This window comes from Poecilia formosa, unplaced genomic scaffold (genome assembly GCF_000485575.1).
Source record: "Poecilia formosa unplaced genomic scaffold, Poecilia_formosa-5.1.2 Scaffold382, whole genome shotgun sequence".
Lineage (NCBI taxonomy): Eukaryota > Metazoa > Chordata > Actinopteri > Cyprinodontiformes > Poeciliidae > Poecilia > Poecilia formosa.
In genome coordinates this window covers 87,434-97,095 of record NW_006800321.1, presented here as the reverse complement: position 1 = coordinate 97,095, position 9,662 = coordinate 87,434, and the positions used below count along the sequence as shown (strand labels likewise).

Sequence of the window (9,662 nt, the reverse complement as noted above, 5' to 3'; positions counted from 1 at the left end):
AGTTGATTCCCCCGTCATGTTCGTCTGTAGCCGGGGCTGAGTATAACAGGGAGTCTCTAAGAATCCAGCCCCCTTCGCTGACACACATCGTTTAACCAGGCAGCTATTTAGAAACCACTTGGGGGGCCCAGGAGAAAAAGTTTGGGAACCACTGCCTTAACAGGAGATGTCTTACTTTTAATTTGCTCTGGAGATTTTTGATGTTGTTTGCTTCTCAGTGTACCACTTTTAGTTTCTTTTTTTTCCTGTTATGACTTTGTGCCAATGATGTATTTATTTATGCTATATTTAGTTGTGTTCTACTGCGTGCTGATAGAAATGTGTTTGTTTGGAGCAGATGTCATTGGTCTGTCAGGCCTCATCACTCCCTCTCTGGAGGAGATGATTTATGTGGCGAAAGAAATGGAGAGACTTGGAATGACAACGCCTTTGCTGATTGGAGGAGCTACCACATCAAAGTAACTTAACCATACACTGACACATAGGATATATTTTTAAAGAAAACTGTGATTTAAATATTGTAATGACCCAAAGTGTAGTGTTTCAGTGCTGTTTGTTGTGTAGGACACACACTGCTGTGAAGATTGCACCCTGCTACAGTTCTCCTGTAGTTCATGTCCTTGACGCCTCCAGGAGTGTGGTGGTGGTAAGTCATTTATTCTGTCTGCCATGGAGGAACCAGCTGAAGGATGGTAGAGGTCTGGTGCAGGACCAGCTTTGCATGTATTAGTGTCTCATGTGGCTCATTAAAACTGCTGTCACAGTGACTTATCTTTCTTTTTGTGTTTCTGTACATAAAACACTTTTTACATAGATACTACAGAAAGTAGCAAAGTGCATGTCTGGAAACATTACCATCAAAATCCTGCCTTGTAGCTGAAGTGTGTGTGTTCCTTCTGCTCTGTTATAAAATAGTGTGTAAAGGGATAGGATGTATTATTGTTTCAGGACAGAGTCAGACATCAAAACCATGATTGTTTTATTTCTTTTGTCACATTTAAAGATCTCAGTGGATAGAATTAAATGTTCTGTTCACTGTCAAAATATCCCCAAGTGACCAAATAGATATTAGCTTATTAATCTGTAAATATAACCACCTCTACTCAAGTAATAATACTAACACATTTTATTTATAAGGCACTTTTCATGACACTCAAGGACAGAATACAGTAATAAAGATTAAAAAACAAAAACAGAAACATGAGTCAATCAGAAAAAAGTAGTAATGTAGGCATGGCAAAATATGCCCTATTGTGATTTTGAAATAATTTTTTATAAATGGCAAAGCTTCTGTTGCAAACATTGTCAGATAATACATAAGCTATTTTGGACATGAGTGTGTGAATGTTTAACAGAGAGAAAATTGACTTTTTCCACTAGAAGTGTCCACTAGTGTCCATTCTAGAGGTGAAAGTTTCTTGCAAATTGAATCATTTCCACAGCTGCCACAGAGCTGCATTTGGACCAAATCATGTTCATGGTCCTTTCTGGTGCTGAAATTATTTGGAGCTCATGTTTTTTTTTTTGTAGAGGTGAGAAGTGTTTTTCTTGGTTTGGTTTGAGTCTACTGGTGTTCACCCAGTTCTGTGTCTGTGTGTCAGTGCTCCCAGCTGCTAGATGAGGAAATGAGGGAGGAGTATTGGGAGGATGTGAAGGAGGAGTATGAGGAAGTCAGACAGGAGCACTACGACTCCCTGAAGGTGAGAGTTGGTATTGGTGGAGAAGAGGGCTTCTCTGGTTCCAGGAATCTCTTTATCCCATTAAGAACAAACGGGTATCTCCTTAGAACATGCAGAGAAGTGAAATGCTGTCCTTCCTCCCTGTGTTGCCTCTAGGACCGTCGGTATCTTCCCCTGTCTGAGGCCAGACAGAAGGCTTTGCATTTGGACTGGTTCTCTGAGCCTAGACCAGGTAAGTCAGTGCAGATCGGTGAATTTCAAACTAAGAACATAAATCTGTTTAATGACTGTCTCAGCACCAACAGAGCTGATCAGTGTGTCTTTGTGTTGCAGTGCGCCCTCAGTTCTTGGGAACTCGTGTGTTTGACTGTTACAATCTGAACAGTCTGCTGCCCTTCATCGACTGGAAGCCTTTCTTTGATGTGTGGCAGCTTAGAGGGAAATACCCCAACAGAGGATACCCCAAGATCTTCAATGACAAAACTGTTGGTATGAGCTTCTCCTTGCGTTTTCAGACTGCTGTCCTGCTTCTGCCAACACCTGCCATCCATCCATTTGTTTTCTTCTCAACAGTAGGTTGGTGTTGAGAAGGAAGCTCTCTGGGTTTCTTCTACTACTTCTTGCACAAAAAAAACAAAGAAGTGCTGAACAAGGACTAGAACAGTTCTTCTGTCATCAGTGGGTTGCCAGTTTGATACCCTCTCTGTTGTGTCCTTGGGCAAGACGCTTCACCCACTGCCTGCTGCTGGTGGTCAGGGGGTCCGGTGGTGCTGGTGCATGGCAGCCTTGTCTCTGTCAGACTGCCCCAGGGCAGCTGTGGCTACTATCCAGCAGCTTGCCACCATCAGTGTGTGAATGAATGTAGAGTGAAGTCCTGTGGACTTGGTGATTAAATTATTGGATACTCATCTAACTTTATTGTATTGTTACTTGTTATATCCTGAACTAGCAGGAACATGTAAATGTCCCAGGACTGAACCCTGGTGTACCTACATTAACACATTTTGAGGATCCTATTAGTTGTTTGAATGTTATAAATATTTTTACCTGGATGAATAAAAAGCATGATCTGTGAAACTAAGCTCCATTTGCTGAAAGCAGAGTTTGACCTCTGGATTTTTATCACCATATCACAGATGTTTTTTAACAAGCATGAGGTTTGATGTAGCACTTTCAACATACCATTAGATTACGAATATGAAGCTGTTTTTGATTCATCTTTCCTTTCCCAATGTCACAAGAGTAATTGATTGAGAATCCTTAATGTTCTCAATCAGCTGCAGGAGGCTTCAGGCTCTGCCTTTTCTGTCCTTGGTTTGTTTTATTGCTTCATGGTTTTTAAAGCTTTGTGCTTCTGTTTTGCTCTTGAATGTTCTACATTTGAATATTTGGAACTCCTCTGCATTCCTTACACTCAACTACAGAACATGGTTACATCAGCAGTATGTGTGATCAGGCTGTAAGTTCTGAATAACTGACTGATGTGATGTGGTGCTGTAGGTCCAGAGGCTCGCAGAGTCTTCAGTGACGCCCAGTTACTGCTCCATCACATGATCGACAGCAACAGTCTGAAGGGGCGGGGCCTGGTGGGCTTCTGGCGAGCTCAGAGTATGGGTGATGACATCAACGTGTACAAAGATGACGTCACAGTTCACAGAGATACGAAGCCAGTCGCCACATTTCATGGCCTACGGCAGCAGGTGAGAGTCTGGATCAACTTTGTTATAGTTGGACGAACACCCACCTCACAGCCCGACTCTTTCTCTGGGAGTGTAAGGGCGGGGCAAGGCGAAGCATTAGCAGTAAGGGAATGTGTGTGTCTTCTGCAGGCGGAGAAAGACAGCTCCAGCTCAGAGCCCTTCCTGTGTGTTTCTGACTTTGTGGCTCCTGTGGACAGCGGCGTTCCCGACTACATTGGGCTGTTTGCAGTAGGTGTGTTTGGAGCAGAGGAGCTCAGTCAGCGGTTCCAGGCCCAGGGAGACGACTACAATAGCATCATGGTCAAGGCTCTGGCTGATCGCCTCGCTGAGGTGATGTATGCAGGATGAAACCTTAACACCATAAAACTGTGAACATGTTAATGATTCACAAAATATATATAAGGATTAATAATAATTTAGATGATGTTGATGGTAACTTGGAGGATTGCACCAGGAGCAATTTAAAGCCAGTGATCTGTGCCAGGTAAAATTATTCAAAATTGTGATATCTCATATTTTTTACATAATTATTAAAAAAGACAGTACAACAGTACAGCAAAGCTGCTTTCAGCGGCAAAGCTCCCAGATCAGAAATCAGATTCAGAACTTTACTGATCCCAAGAGGAAATTGTTTATGTTTCTACCTCACAAGTAAGGACAAAGAAACAGAACAATAAACAATAAATAGATTTAAACCAGTCCAGCTCCCAACCTGACTGATGCCGACCCAGTTCATCGGACCCCGGCTGCCGTCCAGCTCTGGCTGACAAAACAGCTTCAACCAGAGAGGTTAACTAGAAATAACTGAGATAATTAATGTCTGTTAGATTAAAATGGGCCATCTTTACTGAATTATTTAAAACTGGAGATGTCTGCTGCCTCTGCCCCAGGCATTTGCTGAGGAGCTCCATGTGCGTGTGCGTAAGGAGCTGTGGGGCTACAGCTCTGACGAGGTTCTGCAGGCCTCAGACCTGCACAGAGTCCGCTACCAAGGAATCAGACCTGCAGCCGGATACCCCAGCCAGCCCGACCACACGGAGAAACTCACCATGTGGAGGCTGGCTGCTGTTCAGAAGGAGACAGGTGAGAGCAACAAAGCATGTCTAGTCCTCACAGCGTTTCATCCCTTTATCTGCTCTCTTTTCCAAACATCCTGTTTGAAACTGTGTGTAAGCCAGCATTGCAAAAAACTATTAACAAACACTCCAAAGCTCAAAGTTGTTTATGACAGGGTGATGTTAAGATGCTGTGATGAACGCCGACCAGGGTCTGTCTGAATACTCCTCGTGTTTAATGATCAATAAAGGTTCATTTTGGTTGTTTAAATGCAGTCAAATAATCTTCTTGAACAGATAGAAAAATATGATTTGGCACCAATAATGTAAAAGTTTCTTAAGAAATTAGTATTTCATGGATTATTTGCCTGTAAATAAATGGCAGCATGATGAGGGTGCTAGCTTGTTTCTCCAAGTCTTTACTTGTAAAGCCAAGACAATTTATAAGCCCTCAAAATATTTATATTCATATATTAAACATGACCTGCTTATTCAGATGGAAGTCTGATGCGTAGACCATCTGATTTGTTAAATCACAGCCCGTCTGCAATCCCAGCTGGACTAACTGAATCATCTTGGCAGATTAAAATAATCCTCTGCTCAGATTTAGAAAACTGCTCTGTTTGAACAAGTAGCAACACAAAAAACCATAGAAGAAGCTGTTTCAAAAGTATTCAGCACTCCAGGTACAATTATTACTTCATGACAGACAGACAGATATGATCATTGGAACATAATAAAACTTTCTGTTGGCACCACCAGGGGGAGCTCTAGTGTTGTCAGCTCACTCTTGTACTACATTACAACAAGATTAAGAACCATGAAGGCTCTGATGTCACTGGATGTGGGACACAGTGGAACTCTGTAAATCAGATTTGTGTTTAGATCTATGTAAGGTATCACCTGTTCATTTTGGCTTTGTATGTGGTGTGTGTGTGTGTGTGTGTGTGTGTGTGTGTGTGTGTGTAGGAATTGGCCTGACAGAGTCTCTGGCCATGACACCAGCTGCCTCGGTCTCTGGACTTTACTTCTCACACCCTCAGGCTTCGTACTTCGCTGTGGGAAAAATCACCAAGGAACAGGTTCTATCACAGATTCAGTTTCAACACACTTTACAGACAAACATCAGTTAACTGTGAAGTTATTTACAGATTCAATTAGGCAACTTGGTGCAGTTAAATTAAGTGTTTCAGAGATAATTACATACTTTTAATTTCAATTTTAGTTATAAAATAATGCAGCTGGTTCGTTTTCCTATATCAGTTGGGCAAATGTTTTCTGTCCCTTCTTCTGGATGAGTTGTAGAGTCATTGGACAAGAACAACTCCCTTCACCAGAACCATCTCAGTGTGAGGAGTCATCTAAACCAGTAGCAGACAGAACAACACAGGAACACTGATCCAGGAGTACTTTCTATGGGAAAGAAAAGAAAAGGGTTAATGGGAAGAGGAAGTTATTGGCAACAATTGCTCAGCTTATAATCCCCCTCCAGGAAGGTGTCTGCTAAACACTAGGCCAGAACAGGAAGAAAACAGAAAGACAACATAAAGTTAACAGCAGCAATAATTGTGGACAATATGTAATAAAGAGTAGGCTGGTGGTAATTATGTCCTCCAGCAGCCTAATCAAAGAAACTCCAACTATAAGCTTCATTACAAAGGAAAGTTTTAAGCTTCGTCTTAGAAGTAGACAGAGTGTTTTACTTGTAGACAGACAAAACTGGGATCTGGTTCCTCAGGAGAGGAGCCTGATCACTAAGGATCTGCCTCCTATTTTACTGTTAGAACCTCAAGGAACCAGCAGTAAACTTGCAGTCTGTTAGGGACATATGGACCAATCAGATCTCTGCATAATGGCGGTGATTATTAAGGGCTTTATTTCAGACTCCCAGGAGAGTTTTAAATTCTATCCTGAGTTTAAGAGGGAGCCAACGAAGAGAAGCTAAAATAGGAGAAATATGATCTCTGTTTTAAATTTTCATCAGAACTCTGTGCAGCATTTTGGATCAGCTGAAGGCTTTTAACTGCATTTTGTGGACTTTCTGATAGTAAAGAATTACAGTAGTCCAGCTTTGAAGTAAGAAATTCATGGACTAGTTTTTAGCATCACAATAATCTGTAGATTAAAAAAGGAAATTGTAGAATCTGTCTAATATGGGATTTAATAACATGTTGTGGTCAAAAATAACACTGAGGTTCTTTACTTTATCACTGGAGGCCAACTTAACAGATCATCATGACGTTTCTCTGTTGTACCACTAAGGAATCATGATCACATTTAGGTTCTCTTCTGTATCCCAACCTAAATGAGGCCTTTAGCTGTGCAGTATCTTCCTTGTACTTTCTGCAGATTTTCAGCTCAGATCGATGAGTTGATGTTTTCCTTTGACAGAATTTGCTTCTTTGCTCCTCTGCCTGTCAGACTGCATTTCTCTATAAATCACTGACTCGCCTTTCATGCTGATGTTGTCAGAACTCTGCTGTGGTACCATCAAGGTTCTGTAGAGAACCTCTCAGGAGGAGATGTGGTGGAGCTAGCTGGATCTCCTACAGCTGAACCTCTGACCTGTGCAGCTTCCCTTTCAGCTGAAATATTCATATCAGCTACTGTTTATCCAAAGCGTTTTGGCTGCTCCAATAACTGTAGCCAGGCTAAATGCTAATGCTAGCACAAAGTGAATTTAGCACCTATTTCTTAGTGGCCTGCTGGTTAGATCAGCAGTTGGGTTCTGCCACTGCTCCTGATATAACATGAAGAAAAAAGCTGTTCTTTAAAAAATCAGTTAATCTCTTTGCAGTAAATGATTCTGAACGTTTTACATCAGTTGATCTCTGCTAACAATACAGACAGTTCACTAGAAACCCCCCAGAGGGAAACAGAAATGAGAAAATCACAAGATGACGACTTAAACCTGAGACCCAGAGCAAAATCCAGACTGAGGTTCATTGTGTGCAGGTGGAGGACTACGGCAAGAGGAAGGGGACGAGTACAGAGGAAGTGGAGAGGTGGTTGGCTCCCATCCTTGGCTACGAAAAGGAGGCGTAGCGTCGTGGATCAGCTGAGGCTGGAATGATGCTGTGCTGTTCTATGGTACCACATGCTGCTGCATTTATTACCCACAATGCCTCAGTGTTCGACTTCAAATGGGAATATTTCAAAGTGTTCAGGACCAGTCTGCCACAGTCAGATCAGCTGGTTTTTTGCACTATTCCTGTTTTAGAGTTGGTTTAAAATGTGTACTTGAGATAAAAATTTCATATTAATTTCATATTAGTCAATTTTATTTCATTTTTTACAATGACTATTTGGTTAGAATAATCAGAGTGGTGCCTTGGAGGCTGCAGTGTACTGTCACACATCATCAGGGATCTCAGCATAGAGCAGGGCTGCTGCTGCTGCAGCAACAGAGAGATCCTTAAAAATCAATAAGCATTTCATTTGTAAGCCATGCAGCTGTTCAGAACATAAAAGAAAGTGGGATATTTTATTGCTTTTATTTTTTATTAATAATCTTCTGATATGATCAAACTGCTAATTCTGTTTCTGGAGACTGTACAGGTACAGACCTTAAGCTTCAACTCAACATTGCTACACCATTCTGGCATTTGTTAATGGTACCTAAAATTACTATTGATGTCAGTTTTTCCTTATAATTTTGAAAATACATTCAGAAGGTAGTCTTGAGTTTATGTTTCTGATGAATGAACATGTTTCTATTGTCTGATAAATCCCAAAGTATCGTTATATCACTGTTAAATGTGTTTGCATGTTTGTAATTGAGTAGCAAATAACAAAGATGAAACTTTTTCAGTTTCATCTAAAAGATGTAAGTAAAAATCATTTATGCAAAAGTGGTTTTTTTAGAAATTAGGAGAATTTGTACTAAACTAGGTTTTAAACTAACTTCTAGTTGACTGAAACTGGAAAGCTAACCTTTTTTAACATTGTTTTTACAAGCATTATTATTTTTTTCACTAACTGGTGCTCTATGTTTCTTCCTACTGATCTGCTGTGAGGAAGTTCTCAACGTCTTAACTGGAGAAGCAACTGAGAACAAACTGCTGCTCATGTTGTGTCATAAAGCCCAGATGCTGCAGCTGGTGTCAAACTGACAGCTTGGTATTTTTTAGTCTTTCTAACTGAAATAATGATGGTAACTTGTTGAACATTGTGAGCTGTTATAATAAATGTTTCATAGATAAACTGTCATGTTTCCTGTGTTTTAATTCTTATGTTGACTGAAGTGAGAGCTCTTTGAGCCTTTCCCAGCGTTGGACTGTTAGATAAATGAATGTTCCAACAGGAGGACGTCGTCTCGCTCTCGACCAACTACCTGCCAGAAAGACCAGCAGAAGCAGCAGTGGTCTGTGGTGCAGCGGTTAGCTTTGCTGCCTCTCGGTAACCTCACTGATTCACATCTCAGATGTTTGAGCGTGTGTGTTGGGTAAAGCGGGGATTCTGTTTTGTGATGCAGGGTTAATCATCTGATAGCTCCCAGGATGAGGAATGTTCCTTCACTCAACTAGATGGTGTTCTCAATTTCTTTACTGTCTTGATGTCATGCAGTCATAGTTTGTCTGTTGTTTCCTCACATTATTTTTTTTTCTGTTAAAACTAATTTATTCTCAATAATAACTTCCAAATTCATACTCTCCCAGAAATGAAAAGGGTTTATTTTGCTGCCTCTAGGTAACTTTAAATTCAGGTTGAACTGGGTTCAAAATGCCAGACAGCAGTATAACTTTATCAAGGGGTCAAAATACGCTGTTTGTGCTTTAAAGAATCTACATCTGATCTATGATAATTCATTGATCATTTCAGATTTTTGATTATTAATAAAGCTGATCAAAATTGGTTAAAATGGCAAAAATAAAAAATAGTGGACCTGTCTGCCATGCTGTACGACTGAAGCCATTTGCAGGATTGTGTTGTCATTATTTGTGGACCTACGGAAAAAACTCAGCAACTATTGAAACAAGTTCAAAGTTGATTTTCTACTCAAAGGTCCAGAACTTGAGTAAAACATGCAGAGCACTCTAACTTAACATAAGCTTAGAATTTAATTTGTTAAGCAGGACGGGGTTTTTCCCCCACAATACTATGTCTTATTTTCAGCCAACTATTTCAGCCTGATCCGTTTCGACTTCATTAAGATAATGTTGTCATTTCTATTCTTAAAACTAAGATGGACATCGACTTCTGTGTGTTGCAGCTTTTGTGATGACATT

The 9,662-nt window shown here is 40.7% G+C and overlaps 1 protein-coding gene across 1 annotated transcript in view; it reads left to right on the top strand.

Moving 5' to 3' along the window:
- The window catches only part of mtr (5-methyltetrahydrofolate-homocysteine methyltransferase), a 28,848-nt gene extending 20,211 nt beyond the window's left edge, over positions 1-8,637 (top strand). Inside the window, exons 24-33 of the mRNA XM_007575580.2 lie at positions 338-458; positions 565-646; positions 1,602-1,700; positions 1,836-1,911; positions 2,013-2,168; positions 3,180-3,379; positions 3,509-3,709; positions 4,270-4,462; positions 5,404-5,516; positions 7,390-8,637. Of these exons, the coding sequence (XP_007575642.1) occupies positions 338-458; positions 565-646; positions 1,602-1,700; positions 1,836-1,911; positions 2,013-2,168; positions 3,180-3,379; positions 3,509-3,709; positions 4,270-4,462; positions 5,404-5,516; positions 7,390-7,479 (1,331 nt within the window). The 3' untranslated portion in view covers positions 7,480-8,637. The remainder of the gene's footprint in view (positions 1-337; positions 459-564; positions 647-1,601; positions 1,701-1,835; positions 1,912-2,012; positions 2,169-3,179; positions 3,380-3,508; positions 3,710-4,269; positions 4,463-5,403; positions 5,517-7,389) is intronic.
- Positions 8,638-9,662: the final 1,025 nt, after the last annotated feature.